General features: G+C 29.4%; 1 protein-coding gene across 1 annotated transcript in view; it reads left to right on the forward strand.

Moving 5' to 3' along the window:
- The window catches only part of LOC142320235 (uncharacterized), a 52513-nt gene that overhangs the window by 19881 nt on the left and 14185 nt on the right, over nucleotides 1-18447 (forward strand). Inside the window, exons 2-3 of the mRNA XM_075357936.1 lie at nucleotides 4078-4227; nucleotides 14022-14241. Of these exons, the coding sequence (XP_075214051.1) occupies nucleotides 4144-4227; nucleotides 14022-14241 (304 nt within the window). The 5' untranslated portion in view covers nucleotides 4078-4143. The remainder of the gene's footprint in view (nucleotides 1-4077; nucleotides 4228-14021; nucleotides 14242-18447) is intronic.

Genomic DNA, 18447 nt, shown 5'->3' on the forward strand with positions numbered 1-18447 from the left:
ATAAATTTTTATTTCAAAACAACAATTATTTACTACTTAAATAAAATGAATATCTTATTTTCATAGCAACTAATGATTTTTAATTAAAATTCGTAGTTAAAGTCATTTTCTAAATTATCGTTAACATAAATACATCAATTAAATTAAAATTCAGATATATATATATTTGTATAAATTTTAAGTACTATTTTACAATTAATTTATATTTAAAATGGATATACAAAAAGAAATTGATAAATTAATTTATAAAAAAGTAAAATGGAATGAGGAGGAAACTTTAATTAGATCTCAAAGAGAAAAATGGCGTTTAGGGTTTAATTCATTTGATAAAGTCCTAAATTATAAAATTAAATTATCCGTACTTGGACATTTTTTGTATGAATTAAATAGTATTCAAATACAACAAAAGGAAATTCAACGTGATAAAATGAATATGTACGAAGTAGATTACGTTAGGAAAGTAAGCGTTTTCACATATTTTTAATTCTCATGTATTACTTTTAAAATAACTTTTTCATTCTTCAAAATTTAAATAGTGTGAAAATATTTTTAAAAAAATCTTTATCACTGCTTTTAAAATTATGATTTATTGCATCGATTTTAGTATTCACTTTAGATTTTTTCATTCTTACAGTGCACATCATTTATATACATTGAAATAGCATATTTAAGCCAGATTTATATGACGCTCGTAGCATTTCTATTCAAAATATACACACTAGAACATCAAATAACACTAGTATCAACTTGAACACAGCCTTATGTACTCTAATCTTTATACGTATTATCACTATAGATTTATTCTATTAAACAATGTATTTATTGATTTTAAACACACATTTAAACTCAGAAAGCTTGTTCAATTGTAAAAATGAGTTACAAAAATTACTCGTTAAGAGAAGTTACATTCTATAAAATGAATGCGTTCGATTCTTTGTGGTTAGAATTTTCATTGGTTGGTTTTTCATCAATGAATATCATATAAACTGTACGTACAATTACCTTTTTTGCGTTTCAAGTACCCTAAAGCAAGATACTAGTCAAATTCAGCGAAGTTTTTCTTTTTACTTTTATTTCTCTGACGATTCCATGCGTTTAGATATTTGAGAATCGTTTTTTACTGTTGAGAAATGATTGATAATTATTCAAAGGAAATGTAATTCTCAGTGATCATATTACCCAAGATTATACAGTAAATGTTTAAAAAATGTACTAAACTATACAATAATATTCACTTTAAGAATGCTGATACCTGGTTAAATAGGAATTATTTAAAAAATATTTATTTTTTTTTATTTTTCAACTGCGGAATTCATCATTGGAATTGTTCTTCATAAAATTTTACCACCATTAAATCCATTATAATCCTTGTTACAAAATAATAATTTGTAACTTTATAATTAGTGGCCGGCCTCCGTGGCGCGAGAGGTAGCGTCTCAGCCTTTCACCCGGAGGTCCTGGGTTGGAATCCCGGTCAGGCATGGCATTTTTCACACAAGCTACAAAGCATTCATCTCATTCTCTGCGGACTAAATTGCTTGACTGCGGACCTGGAGATAAAACAAACAAAAAAAAACTATAATTAGCGAATTTATTATTTTCATTAAACCATCCCTATAAGAAAATCCAACTTAGTATATTTATTGTACAGTAATAAGAAACTGTATAAGATTTATACAGTAAAAGATGTCTTTTACTGTAAAGATGTCTTTTTTGATTTATACAGTAAAATTTTATACTGTATAGATTTAACTGTATAAGATGTCTGCCTCGAATTTCATTTCTATACTAACAAAATTTTTGCCGCTTGATTGTTATTTCTAAAATATTAGCATCTTAACATTAAAACCTATAAATTATATTATTATAAATACTTTATAGTATTACATATTTAATATATATATATATATATATATATATATATATATAAAGCCGAAATTTTTTCTCGCATCACGCGAGAACCAACCGACCGATTGCTTTCAAATTTTAAGCTATAGATCCAGGAAACATTTTAAGTTATAGATCGTCGAGGCTCTAGCCTCCTTGATGATGAAGTTATGAATTAAAGATATTCTTTCGAGAAAAAATTTGAATCCATTCAATTTATTATTATATTTCTGTTACCGTGACAACTGAAATAGGTTGTAGAGTTTTCGTCAAAGGTCTGTATTATAGTTACTACTATTCTGTCTTCTGTAGTTTAATTCCTTTTTCAGATTCCTATAAAGTCTGAATACCTTAATTATTTACCATTATTAGCCTTACAACCACGAGGATATCGAAAAATTCGGGGGTTCAGGAGTAGGAGGAATGCGGGGGTCCAGAGGTTTCCCTCTGGCTGGACGGAATGGCGAGCGAAGCGAGCTTTGCTGCCTTGGGTTTGGCCCTGTAACCGCTGGAGGCCCCGACGAGCCTCTGGGTCTGCCCTGAGGTTCGACTGAATCGACCTGGGCCCCAAAGTCTCACTTGGCTCGCTCTACCGGCTAGTAGTATTTTATGAATCTTTATACTAATCTAAACCTACATTTTAGAAGAATTTGTTATTGAAAGAAATCACAAAAAAAAAGATTTTTATTTGTACAAAATTGTTAATTTTTATTCTATTACTGGAATTTTAAAACTTCTGGCTCATATATATTTCACTTATATTAATTGATGTTACATGTATCAATATTTCTTATGAAAATTTTGTATATTTTCTTTTGAAAATTGTATTTCACATTGTGCTTTGTGTTCTATCAATCGTGAATGAATCTGTGCTAATTCAATTTCTTGTACAATCATCGGACAATCCGATGAATTACATATGTGAAAATATTATGAAAAAAGTTATAGATTCAACAGAAGATTAGTAGATAAAGTACTTCTCAACGGGATCTCCCCTAAAGAAACCCAACGGTAATGGTGTAAACATCAGTGACATTACACAGCAACCCTAATCTTTCCTACAACATTTTTCCACAAAATATACAAACAGTTTCTTAAAACGAATAATCTTCAGACAAATTTAATTTTAGTTTACATTATATTTCAGGTTAAGAAGTGATGTCACTTTTGTCTCTTAAATAATTAAAGATATGTAAAATTTATTAATATAATGTTATTAAATATTACCGAATTGTGTTTCATTTGATTACGCCTTATTTAGTGATTATATTCGATACATAAAATTACTTTGATAGTGAATCCGTAATTTTCAAAAAATATTTTTTTTTAAATATGAGGGATATAAGCTAATGAAGTACAATTTATTATAATGAGTAAAATATGAAATTTTATTCTCATTTAACCAAACTTATGACAGTTAAAAATGCTTAAAATAAAAAAATATATTTGTTTAGTGTAATGTAACAAAAATGAGTAGTTCAAGAAATATAAAAGGATTCAGTACAGATTAGTGGCATAGTTGAACGTTATTCTTTAAGTTTGAAAAAATCCAAGATAACCTTTTTTTAAAATTCTATCAACTAGAAAAACAGAGTTACATGTTTGATTGCCCACATAAGCTGGTTTTTTGTTTTTTTTTGGTGTCATATATATATAAATTGTATTTATTTGCGTTTGCTACTTTAATCCATCCAAATAAAATTACAAAAAAATGAAAGATAGAAGCCAGCATTTAATTAATACCCAAAATTTCCTTATCTCTGTTTTAAATGGTGGGTTCTTCATACATGTCACTAAAATGTAACTTTAGGAACTGAAATGGAAAAACTAATTTTTTTACCGGCACTGATACAACGATAAGGCAAATTTTCTTAAATGATATTAATATTATTATTGACGAGGATGTTCACATACTTTCACGCGAGACAATTTTTCGGCTGATAGAAAAGATACAACAAAAGAAAGAAAATCATTAAATAAATATTATAACATTAAAATGAGCATGTGGCTCAACAATTAATTATATCATCGTTATTAAAGGCAAATAAATGATAGCAAAAATATATGTGTTTAATAATAGACGTTTTCTTATATTTCGATATTTAAAAAATATTTTTGTACAGAATACCTAACTTACATCTACAAAATCAAATTATTTAACTTATTGTCTATTTTTTATTTATATTACAGGATAACAAAATTCGATTAGAAAGAGAAAATGATATAACCGATGATCTAGTAGAATTAATTAATCAGATGACACAAGAAAATAAAAATGGAACGATTACTGAAAAACAATTTTTAGAAAAATTAAAAATTCTAAGAATTACAGGAAGTAGTGTAAGTTATTTCTCTAAGTAATCAAACCGAACCTAAGTTAAACGTTATTTATTAATTTTATGTATTAATATATTACTTTTTATCTCAAATTACAATCAAACCTCACAGGTATTTTGGTAGAATGGTTTAATAAAAAATTGTTTAATCGAAAAATTAAACAGAAGTCAAAAGTAATTTGACGATATATTCTTCATATTCAATGTATTACATGACATAGGCTGATGATTATTGTTACTACATACAGATGTATGCCAGCTTTTTTTTTAATATTTATGCTCGATAAATTTACCGATCATTATCCATTTACGCGTCTTCTGAGAGTAAAAAAGCTCCATTATTACCTTCGAAAAACAGTTAATTTTATTACTCTTGATGAGATCCCCATATTGGTCTGTAAGTTAATAAAATACTATCATATTTGTCAATCCTTCTCTGAAATATTTACTTCATTCATTATTTTACTTACTTCATTATTTTAGTCCCACTAACAAAATAGATTTTTTTTGATTTTTTTTTTTCTATTTATATGCAATACAAATAGACTGTGTATAAAGTACTAAAATAATACAGTAAATGCTATTTCTACACAAGTGGCACTGCTACTTTTCCAAATTCTATTCTTGAATGAGATTTCTACTTAATATTTCTTACGAATTTGAATATAATCTTACAAATAAAATTTTTGCCTTTTATGGAGAAAAGATTAATTCTACGAATTATACTTTTATTAAAATCGTTCTAACTCAGTCTTTTATCTGCTATCTATCCGCTTTCTAGATGATTTTAAAGTATACTGTGTCCATCTTTTCTTCTCGGGCAATGGTTTTTATTAAACACCAATTTACAACTGAAATAATGCTTCAACAGTTATTTCTATACTTATTTATTTTTGTTTTTTCTTTTTAATTTTTAATTATAAGAGGTGACAATCAAATATTAAACAAGGTATTATTTAATCGAATTAGATAATACGAGTTTATAACCTTTTTCATCAAATTATTAAAAGAATTCATACAAAAAATAATTATTAAACAGTCATTTTATTAAGAGAAAAAAAGCTGACAGAAACGAAATAAATCTCATATTTTATGTATGACAAAAATATTTTTAAGGATCAAATTCACTATCTTTACTATAAATGTAAAATAAATTTAGAGACGTTTCCATTGGCCCTAACTCTTTGTAGCCCTTATGAAAAAAAAAACAAAAAAAAACTGAGAATTAATTTCAATGTTCTATTTTACTGATTGTTACCAGACTGCAGTTTTTTCAATATCCTAAGATTCTCAATGTACCCGGGTTCGAAAGCCGGTCTGGTATGACATTTTTCATAAGCTATTATGAAAAATTAAAATAAGCTATAAAATTTATCATAGCTTTACATAAGCTATTAAACTTCTCTAAAATATTATATGCTATTATTTTATTTCGATATTCCCAAGAACTAACTTCAAAGCTTCTGTAGTAAATTAATTCATCAAACAAAATTAAACCATCTTTCAAGAAAAGAAAAAACTGAATTTTTTATTCAATAGAAATTGTTTAAAAAAAATTCTGATGATTTTTTTTCACTATATTAAAATATGCAATATGATGAAATAAATTTTTAAAAATTGTTAATTTTGGTTTTTCCGAGTTTTCGTTCCGAATTTTACAGAAATTCAGATATTATTGCTATCTTAAGACAACAAATCATAATTTTTAGTTTTTGTATAAAGTAAAAGGCGTAAAACAATTTTTTTTTGATACGTGAAGTAAAAAAAAAATCAATTCCTGGTGAGTTGAAACAGATGGTTTTTACCGAAATAATTCAAAGAACAAAACAAACAAAATATTGAAAGCTCAAATAATATGGTACAAAAAATTACGATATTATTACAAGTAAAAAATAATTACTTAGCTTATCCTCTAACATTACAGTCGCACTCAAACAAAACAATTTTTTATCTTTATGTGGATCCTACTTTCAGACTGAATTTTAAGATAATTATATCAAGGTTTGTGATAATCTAAACCGTATTTATCACATAGTTTTTTATCATTATATTTTTCTCCTCATTTTTCTCTTTTTAATTGAGATTATTATCCCGATCGGAGGATAAGGGAATGAGAATTGCGCTTCATTTGCTCGTACTTTATTAATTTTAGGTTTTCTTGACTTCTGATCATTTAAATTTCTGGTTGGATATAATCAAGATCTGTGTCATTGTCTGTGTCAAGGTCTGTGTCATCGTTAGTTCAGGTGAACCTGAATCACTCATTTGAATAATTAAGTTTACAGAAACTGAGCTTTAATAACACTTTAACTGCTCATAAACACGAAACATAATTTCATACTATAACATAAAAATAGTCATATGCTAACTGATTCGCTCTTATCATTGAAAACAAATACAATATATAACCGGTACATTACCTTCATTTCATTTTTACTAAGTATATTTGGATGTATGTTTTTGGAACTTCAATGCTCTCTACAGAAGAAAATAATACACTAACTTAGATTATTTTCATATCATATTGCTTTGGGTTATTTAAATGTTTATAAAATTTCGTTTTTACTTGCTTTTTTCATTCTCATGCTCTCTAATAAACATAACATGAATCATTGGTATTTTATTGTTTTTTCCCCCATAAAATCCTTAAACAGCTATTTGTAGTGGTGGGGAATCCACTTTACAGACGCCGAAACAGTGTCGGGGTCGCTAAAAGGTCCCGCTAGGTTTTACAAAGAGCGTATGTATACCGACTAAACCTCCACCCCTGGCTATCCACCCTCCCTGTCATAGCTAATAATGCATTCCATCAGGTAGGGGGAGATCACCCACACACACAGTCATACGTCATATCATACTACAAGTACAGATCTTAGGTTAAAAATACAATACAAATTATACATGATACATGTACAAATACAGTTAACCATATACAACAAACAATGTAATACCTAAAACTAAACATTATGTAAGTACTAGAAGATAAAAACAAAATATTTTATTCTCTAAGCTTATATATTGACCACAGATTCGTAGAGTTTTTAATAAAGTTTTTCTTTCTTCAGAAATTTTTCCTACCTTTTTGATGGTTGAAATTTAAAAAATTATGCAGTAATTACGGTAAAAAATTCTACCAATCGACCTACAGGAGCAAACGTCCACCAAGAGAACAGCTCCACGAGTAATCCCTAACGATCTAATATATTTTCTATAACGATAGTCGTCATTTTAACTCGTAACATCTTTTTTCCTTACGATGTTAAGCTACTTAGTTGTTGGTAGAAAATGTAGATGTATGCTTTATGCCTACGCGATTTCTAAACAGTATCTGTAGCAATAATATAAGAAAATCAAATGGATTATTTTCTGACAATATTGAGCGCGTTCTTATAACTCTACATCAGAAACTGTTTTTAATTACCGTATGTGTTTGTAAATAACGGACCCGTTTCAATTCTTATACTCTTTCAAATCATAATTTCTCTCTTATTAACAAGCACTATCTTTAGTTGCATGCGTTTTCGCGTGGGTATATTAGAACGCAATTTTCTACATAAATTGTTTACCTGTACAGAAATCAAAATAGCATAGCGGTTACTTACTCCTGTCTACATGAAATATTATCAACTACATTCACCTTTCCCAACCAATGATAAAATTTCCTGGTTCTGCTAAAATCTCTGTTAACAAATGGTTCATGATCATCAACGTTTAGATAATTTTGGAGAAATAGGCAAAATATGACCACACGAAAAACCAAAAATAAAAACATTATTTGCCGCCTTTCCTGTTATGTTTCTATCACTTCCGTACTACTGTCAGAAAAATTGATAAGAAACCTTTCGTAATAAGGCAATTTTCTTCATCGCAGTTAAAAAACCAACCCAAATAATAGCAAGTTTCATTAGTTAGTTGTATGATTTTTAGTTTTATAGAATTACAACTTAAGTTAATAATTTGAAACTTTCCAAAAAAAATTTAACTACTTTATATTAATGAGAAAACACTTCACAACCTTTGTGACTATTCATTCAGATCGAATTTCATGAATTTTTTACTAAGACTTCCATTCTGAGATACAAAATACATTATTTTTTATTTTTTAAATATATTAATATGAAACAGTTGTTCAAATGAAAGTACGAGTATTTCATCTTCCAATCACAATGGTCATATTGATAGCAATATTTTGTGTAATTGCACAGATGTGTGTTACAGATATGAAGTACAATTAAGTTTTCGGTTGCCGCGCAACTATTCGTTTAGCTGATCACAAAATTGAATGAAACATATTTACTTGCCTAATCAAAGATAAAATTTTTCGCGTGCATGTGTAATAATAAGCCGTTTGGCGCACGAAACTCAGCCGCAGCAATTAAGAATCGCTTCAAGTAAAAAGAATAATTGTCTTAAGTAATATTTACAGGATAATTTACAATATATATATATATATATATTGTCGCGTGATCGCGGTTCGACAAGGTTATTGAAAGATGGCACACGTAAAAAATTCCTGCAAATACAAAATAATGTACAAAATAAGTCAATTACAAATAGCAAAACATAATTTCGATTTTCTATACACCTTACAATAGCAAATAGAAACTAATACATAATTAACAAGAAATTATAACAGGACAAATCACAAAATCAACAGTTCACTTTATTCAAGAATTATTCACTTCTATTGTTTACAAAAAGAACCAGCTTACAAATAAAACCAGCTTAAATAGTATAACCAGCTTATAAATAAATAGTATCACTTCTAATGACTCATTTTCACAAAGAACTTGCCGAACAATTTCTCGTTCTTAACCAATATTCAAAACGTAAGCTAGTTCTCTCACCCCTTCCCTTGTTTGTTACCGCACACAAATGCTCTCGCACACATGATCGTATTTATCGCATACCCTACTCGTATTTATCGAACTTATCTTCCACTGCTTCCTGACAGAATTTATATCACCAGGCCAATACCAATACTCGACCCGCCCCTTTGTTTGTTCAAACATAATGATTTATTTTGTCCGCACCTTCTACGCTTTTCTGTAAATTTTTTCTACAGAGTGCTTGGAAGGTTGCTGTGCACTGGAATTATGGAAATGTAATGACGAAACTTTCGTATTTATTACTTATTTCATTATTTTATAGAAACGGATATTACAATAACTGGAATAGTTTATAAAAGGTGTTGATAATGACCTCCACCAACATCAATTAAATATTGCTCACGTTTTGTTTCAAATACTTTAACCAGCTGATGTAGTGGAATGTTTCGTACGTAAGCCGTTATTGCGGTTTTTATTTATTCAATCGTGCGTGTTCTGTTGCGAAACACTGCATGCTTTGCTGCCTCCATAGAAAGTAATCTGGGGGAGTCAGGTCAGAAGATTGTGCAGGCCACCAACCCCTCGAAATGGTCACCAAAGAAATTTCGTTAAAAAATCATTGACCTGTTGTTAGCTGTGTGCCCTGTGGCGCCATCTTGTTGGAACCAACCGTGACTGATTTCCACTTCTATTAACTGACAAATGAAGTTTGTTAAAAACAGAACAATAACGATCAATATTAACTGTATTTTCAAAAAAGATTGGACCCACCATGCGCATTCTACTTACACCGACCCAGACTCAAATTTTCGCTTCGTCTAAAAATTATTCATGGAGGTTAGCTGTTAACCACAGTCGTGAATTTTGTGAATATAAACTCCCAGATGAAACCATGCTTCATCGGTAAAAAACATAATGTCGAGGATAGCTACAGAATTTTTGTCAATAAAACGTTTAAACTGTTGACAACAATTTAGTCTTTTGGCATGATATGTAGGTTTCAGTGCTTGAACACAGATTATTTTATAGAGGATAAGTTTCAATTCTTTTCTTACAGCTTTATATACGGTAGCAAGTCCGATATCTTGCTGTTGTGCTGACTTACGCATTGACTTTTATGGAGTTTCAGCCATAGCATCCAAAATATCAAGCATCTTTTATTCATTTACTTTAGGTAGTCTTCCACTTCGATCAGCGTTTTTAACACCTATTGCCCGAAATTTTTCGATAAGAGTTCGAACTGTATTGCAGTGAGAAACAGGAGTATTTAGAAACTTTACCGAAAACTTATACTTCACTAAATCAGTATACTTTTCACCTTCACGAATGAGGTGTTCAGTAAGAAAAATGCGTTCTTCTACCCAAAGAACCATTACGTTTCGCACAACTACTGATTCCGATAAACGAAACGACACGAAAGGAAACGAAGCATGTTCAATCACAACTCAACAACTGACGTCTTGGTTTCACTACTGAGCAACGCCTAATGAACCCAAAGGACAAACAACCTGAGGCCGAAATGCATCACACAATTTTAAAGCACACTGCACAGCGACTTTCTAAAAGCACTGAATTTCACAAAAAAATTCTTTGTCGTTTCTTCTGAAATTTTTCTTCATTTTCTTTCTTCTTCTGGAAGCTTTTCTATCCGTAATTGTCTAAATTTGTTGACAACTGACTGGTCCTTCGTAGAAAGGAAAGCCATATAATTTCTCGCAATTAGAGCTATCTGTGTAGAGTGTATCCAGATGCCATTACGATTATTAATAATCTCTATAATTGGTTTTAATTTCATGTTACCTTCAGGTTCTGTAATAATGTAATGCAATAAGGATTTTGATTTAGTAACATTGTTTACTTTAAAATTAGCCGTTCATCTGGATTTGACCGTTTAAGAGTCTGTAACGAAGTACACGTGATTGACATGGTCTAACTTAAGAGATCATTAAAAGAAGCCAACTTTAAGTAAAACAATAATTTCCACAATCAAAATTTCATGAATATCTGATCTAAGTTCTAGATCCATAAACTTACATCCTTTCACGAAATAAATTAAAGACCTAATCCAAGTTAATGTAGACCTTAGGACCCTCAGATTACAGAACAAAAATCCGTTTACTGGAAATGTAAAAAGTAAAATATGAAAGGCCGGTTTAATTAAACGACAAATAAATGACATTTTAATGTGTCTGGCAATAGTAAGCTATACTAGCTTACGTAAAAAAAAATTGTTAACTTAAGATTTCCGTAGCTTTTATTTTAAATAATCCACTGTTGTTTTTTTTTGTTTTTCGAAATAATACCGTTTTCTTTGCTGCGAGATGATTCCATATTTTAAGAGAGTGTAATTTGGAATGGCTGTCTTATTTAGCGTAGCGCGTATTCCAAAACCTTAGACGGATTACCTCAGTTTTTTATCCGCCACCTTCATCTTCACCTGCCACCTATGTCGCTTGTTGCCTGATGGTGCACCATTTTTATTATTTCGTCGTCATTATTTTATTCTTTGTCGTCAAAATTTAACCAATCCTTAATTTCTCCATCAGATGAGTTATTTTTTTGTACCGGTATTTTTTTGTACTGAACTGGGAAAGCAGTTATCTATAGAGTTTCACAAATAATAAATATCCTTCTCTTCAGAAGAAATAATGTTTCTCCGTGATTTTTTTTTAAATATTTACTCACACTAAGCAACCGTCCAATAAATGGCATCTTTTAAATTAATTTTTTTTCAAAATCTGTTTAATATGCTGCATTTACCGCCCTTCTCGCAGCATATACGTATCATCTTGTTAAGTGCTACAGTGACCAACCGGTAATGGCATTTGGTGAGAGAAATATCGGTTTAATATAGTCATTGCACAGTACTCCGTCATGTATATGTAATAAAGTATTTATTATAAATTAAAAGTAACGTCGCCTGCTATACTTTTCTTTCATTTAAAAACTTTTTAACTTCTACGACAAATTCATCGACAAACCAGGCCTTAATATTTTTATCCATCCAGGCACTTTTGTGACTAATAAAAAGCGGCAATTCTTGAAAAGAATCTTATTGAAAAACCAGTTGTTAAGATTTTCCAGTTAAAACAATCCGTAATTTATAATTTCTTCTAAATCAACGATTCCAATTTTTTTTCAATTGAGTTCTCCAGTCCACCTACGCTTACGGTACTTATTCCGAGATCTTGGGCAAGAGCTTTGAGAGTTTTGCGAGTTTTGCCTTTATCTATTCGTTTGAGTTCGTCTAATTTTACACGTAATGGCAAAGAAACATGATTTCTTTTTGTTCACGCTTTGTGTTAAATTTAAACGTAGACAAAGAAGTTGTACCGTACGGAAAGTACACAACATTAATAAAAACAGAAAAAAAAGAGAATACAAAATGCCTGAATGATGACCGAAGCGAATGCCACAGTGACGAAATTTCTTAAAAATTCCATTGGGTCAGTGTTTACAAAAAGTTTTAGACGATTCAATTTTTGTAAGAAAAAATCATTCAGATACACTCTAACAATAAGATATTCTGCTATAGCCTTCGAATAAAATACAGTTTTTGTTAGACCTTACAACGAAAAGATTGGGAATCAAAATCTAGTTTGATCTATCAAATATGTTTTACCAAAATGAAAGAGATAATTTGTAATTTTTAAGAAATTCGGGTCGGTTATCGAGTGTATGTATTCAATATACAGTAATGGGTTTTGAGTTAGTGGCGTACTAAAATTTTTAAATATCCTTATCGGAAACTTTAACGTGCTAGCAGTCAAGATAATTCCGTACTATGATTTAAAATTTGTGTTCTCTGTCGAGGGACATTCGCAAGTGCTTATGACTGATAATAACCAAAGTCTTGTAATTGATTGGGATATGCTGTTAACAGTATTCAGTTTCATCAAAAAAATTATTTATTGGGGTTGGTCAAAATTTAATGCATTCCGAGTGGTCGTAATTATTTTCGTTTTTCCCGTTGTAGATTTCGTTCGGTAAACGCAAAATCTGTTAGTATTTACAAGAAATCGTGAATGAATTTTTTAATCTACCATAATAACTTTCACAATTTCGGCTATTTCTACTTTGAAATGATCACGTCTGCACTGGCCCCTCTTGGTAGTCAATCAGTCTCGTTAACGGTGGATTTACAAAAAAAAACTACGTTATATTCGTTGGTTAAGAAATTAAGTAATAATCGCCTCAATTGTAGAAGAATTTCTAAAACTTTGCTGTATACTAACATAAACAAGATACAACATTACAATCGACTAAATTTTTGAAATGTTTTCAAACTATATAAGTAAAAATAATTTATGCATATGTTTCTCACATTTCTGTTTTGATCCTTTGATTTCATGATGGTTTTTAAAGTGAAAAATATTTTTCAAGGAATTATTGTGATATTCAATACATTTCACTGAACGCTAATCAACCGACATTCTTTTATAAAAAGAATTATAATTAAATTTTAATTCACTTTTAAAAATGGCGGCTTTGTTTTTCCTTTCTAAATATTAACAGACATTCCGACAGGCAAGAGAAAACACGTAAACGAAAATCAACAGATTACTGAATACGAAGAATTATAATAATATACATTCAATAGAAACATCTTTTTTAACGTTAAAACCACTAATTAATAAATAATAAACAATTTCCTAAAACCACATCAAAAAACCAAAGATATATTGTAATTTTCTATTAGTCTCTAATAGCAAGCTATTATTCTGATACAGATTGAATTTATACAAATTTTATATTTTTAAACCAATACTTGAAACCAAACATTTCAAACACTTGAAACCTGTTTCATGCCAAAATATTAAAATGATAATAAAGTATTCGCGCGCGCGCGCATGTGTGTGTGAAAGAGAGAGAGATAGAGCTTAAACTCGATCGATTGTATGTGTAAATTTATTGACACGGAATTTAAAACATTTTCTTAGTGATATAATAAATATCGTTTATTTAACAGATATCGGAACTTCAGTCTAACAGTCTTAAAAAATTACGTAATTTGGAAGTTCTAATATTAGCTGGCAATGGTATTAATAAAAGAAAAGGTCTTTATGTGCCTAAAAATGTAAAGTACTTGGAACTCTTTGCAAACAACATAATTAATCTCAGTGACTTTATAAGTGGCTTACCTACGAAACTTCTTCACTTTGGATTGGGTCGAAATCTTCTTACAAACTGTCAGTTTAAACAAGCAAAAATAAAATACATATGTTTTTCATTTATTACAATTAATTAAGAATATCTAAAAGTAGTAGTAGTAATACTAGTAGTATCAATAGCAGTAGAAGTAGCAGTACTCCCCACCGGGTTGCTCTAGTGGTGAACTCGTCACAAATCAACTGATTACGAAGTCAAGAGTTCTAACGTTCAAATCCTAGTAAAGGAAGTTATTATTAGACGGATTTGCACACTAGATCGTGGATTCCGGTGTTCTTTGATGTTGGGTTTCAATTAACCACACATCTCAGGAACGGTCGACCTGAGACTGTACAAAACAACACTTCATTTACATTCATACATATCATTCTCATTCATCCTCTTAAGGCAATACCTTACGGTGGTTCCGGAGGCTAAAACAGAAAAAAAGGAAGAAGAGTAGTAGTAGCAGTAGTAGTAGTAGTAGTAGTAGTAGTAGTAATGATAGTATAATAGTAGTATTACTAGTATAATGATAATACAGTATAATAATAATATTAAATTATATTCAAACATCAATTAATTATATTAGTTTTAATTATAAGAAAACAATATCATAAATCGTTAAGTAATGTACATTAATTATCTACGCGTAACTACTAATTCAGAGATTCAGGGATTGGTGTTATTATACATGTTAATTTATATTGACGTGCAGTGTAAAGATAACATTATCTTGACATTTTAAATAAAAAACAATTTATAAGATAATCAAAATAGAAAATAACAAGAAATTAATAAATATTTTTATGATAGGCTGAGATAATAATAAAACCATTGATAAAATATCGCTGATCGTTTGAGAAATATTCACCAACAAACAGTGTACTGTGAAAATAATACGCATGTCAAAAAAAGAAAAAAAATTATGAATAATCCATATTCAAACGTTAATTACAATCAATAAATTGTAAAAACTAACCCCTATATTTCTGTATAAAAAAATATACTTTTTAAACGAAAAATATAATTGTACGTAACCTTTTCGCATATAGTAATATTTCACTGTTAGGTAATATTTCAGAGAATGAATGAGGATGATATGTACGAGTGTAAATGAAGTTAGTCTCGTACAGTCGCAGGTCAAACATTTCTGAGAAGTGTGGTTAATGGAAACCCAACCACCGGTATCCACATATAAGATGCCGGGTTTTCACATATAGTTGAGCCTGATCATTAAAAACTACAACAATTTATTAGAAACACCAGGAATCAGAATAGCGAAATCAAAGTCTCGGTCTTTCATCCGGAGGTCCCGGGTTCGAACCCCGGTTAAGTATGGCATTTTTCATACTATACAAAATTTCTATTTCATATTCCCACGCATAAGCTTCCAGCTTATGTGGTGAATTAATCATCTAAAAAAATTTCCTATTTGTGCTTATAATTCAATTTATTTTCATAACATAATAAGATTTATTTTAAACCATGTATTGAAATTGGTAAAATGAATTTTTTAAGTAATTACACCTTACCTTAATTTTAGGCCGTTGTATAAAAATGTTTTCTTCAGCCAGTTTTCTAGCTATTGCCGGGGGTGTGTGTGTGTGTTTCCCTTAGCCTAGCACATAAAACACCAGTAGTCCGAGTGATGTCATTCCATACAACAGTAAGTAATAACGTGCTCAGATATCAGGTACCGAATATACCGGAAATAAGAATGTACCGATCACTAGCGGAAAATCCAGATCCATTAGTACATGTGTCTGGTGGTGGTCAAATGTATACTTCTTACGTTATTATATATTTATTACTTGTACTTGTTATTATTTATACTTGTAATATATATATATTTATTTCTTCAATCGATATATGTATATGCGAAATATATATTAAGAGCATTTTTTTTATGTGATTGTTTTTCTTCATAAAATAGTTACTCAAATTAACCGTGATATAACTGGAAAACTGTTCCTTCTGACCATCCTTCATCACCCTTTTCTGATTTCATTTAATTTTCGTATTCATTATTCATCGAATATTAATTTTAATTAAAAAAATTCTGATGTCGACACAACATGACTTACTCGTACGCCTATAAAATTACATATAAACATTTTTTTTAAATTCTATTTCACTAATAACTTCTGATTTTTTTCATATTTTTTTAACGTTATTATTGAATTATCATTAATTATAAAGATTTTTTTACTATCAGAGGTTAACAATCATTAATAAAGCAATATATTTAAATTAAAAAAAAAAGTTAAAAAATGAAAGGAAATTAAGTCGTTTTCGAACTGATGTGTCTTCCCCTTGTAATATCCAAATATTTCATTAATTAAAATTTATTTGGCTATAACTCTGGAACCAATGAAAATATAAGTACCATTTCTAATATATCGTTGAAAAGCTCTGAGTGAGGGTTATTTAAAGTTAACAAAAAGTCCAAATATTATAAGTCCAAATATACAAATAAATTTCATGTATTTTTCATTTAAAAAAAAAAAAAAATGTAATTTAATAGGCGTACAAGGAATTCATGTGATGTCCACATCAGATTTTTTTTATTATTAATACTGATGTTTTAATTCATCTTATATTCAAGTTTTCTATTATTATTTAATATTGAATTTTTATTAATTTTAAATATATTTTATAGTGCTATTTAGAGCCCGTTACAGAGTACTACAGAGACTGAATTACGTATAGTTTTTCTTTTAAGGAAATTCTTATTCTAATATCGTTAAATATCATCTTGTCTTTAAGTTTTTTTTTTTGTTATAAAACGTTTTTAAATTAATTTTTTTTTTGTACTAATTATTATTATCTCCGAAATTAATCAGAAGAATAGTAGCTTGATAAATGACCCATAACCGAAAATCGATGACAGAAATTGTCCACACTGGACAATAAGAACCAGTAAATTGTATTGCAGTTCTTGGGTTGGAGATAATCAATTTTTGACAACTAATAATCCCATTCCAAGACGCCGCCCGCCAGGGCAACACGCTCGGAGGGTCTAGCTGCGGAGGGCGTCGGAAGAACCTAGTTCAATAATTAAAAGAATTTGTCTATTAAAAACCCACAAATTAACATGATAACCCTCATTAACAAAATAAAATCTCTCTAATCGATTTAAAAACCAGAATAGATGGTCAAATAATAATTCCTTAGAACGCAAAGAAAATATATAAGAGAAAAATACATTTCTATATTAGCACGTCCATTTACAAAAACGATCATTTTTTTTCTAACATCATGAATAAATTAATAAAAAAAGAATGATGGATGAAATGATGCGATTTAAATTACGGTTCGTCATACTTTATGATCTTATATACAAGAACAAATGAATACACGGTTTTTTACCGGAAAAAAAAATAAAGCAAGAATATGGTGAGATATTAGTAATATACATATACACAAATAAACGATTTACGTACGGTCCTGACATCAGATCAATTCTAAATACATTATGATGGATGGTTGATAGTCGATGGGCAGATTCGACGTCGAATACTTCCATTAATTTGTCTGTATGGTCGTAATTTTATTTAACGCTGTTATAGGTAATAATATTACACGTAGGAAATAAATCATCCCCTACTCCTTTTACAGCCGATCGGATACTACTACCCCTGACTACTCACAAACCACTCTATATTTCCCCATCCCTTTCATGGGACTCGCCGCAACCACAATGGTCACTCGCTCATTCACTCATACATCTCTTGTTAATTTTCAAATGTCACATGTATTTTTTAATATATTTGTTTATTAATTAAGTCTGGAACGAATACCCAGTAAACTCTGCTCTTATCGATGGTATCGAAAATTTATTAAATTATTAGGAAATGCATATTTATCAATATTCGGTTGACATCCCCCACAAAAAATATTTGTTTATTTTTTGTTTTTATTCTATAAAAATATAAATATATATGACAGAATTCAGTGAAAATTAGTCGGACCGACAATTTTTGTCAGGTTTTTATCTCTTGTCAAAGCACCTATCCTCAGTAATATCATATGTATGTAGTAATGTCATGACTAATTAAATTCTTTTTATTCAATTTTTAATTAATAGAAGAGCAGTAACATTATATTTTGACACTAACTGAATTACTTTTTTTATATTACATTATGAGATATTTGGATTGAAGTTTACAATAATTCCAATAAAATAAACAATCGTTACTTATGAATAATGAAAAAACATTGATTCGCTAACAGAATTGTTTAAA

This window comes from Lycorma delicatula, chromosome 2 (assembly GCF_047948215.1).
Source record: "Lycorma delicatula isolate Av1 chromosome 2, ASM4794821v1, whole genome shotgun sequence".
Lineage (NCBI taxonomy): Eukaryota > Metazoa > Arthropoda > Insecta > Hemiptera > Fulgoridae > Lycorma > Lycorma delicatula.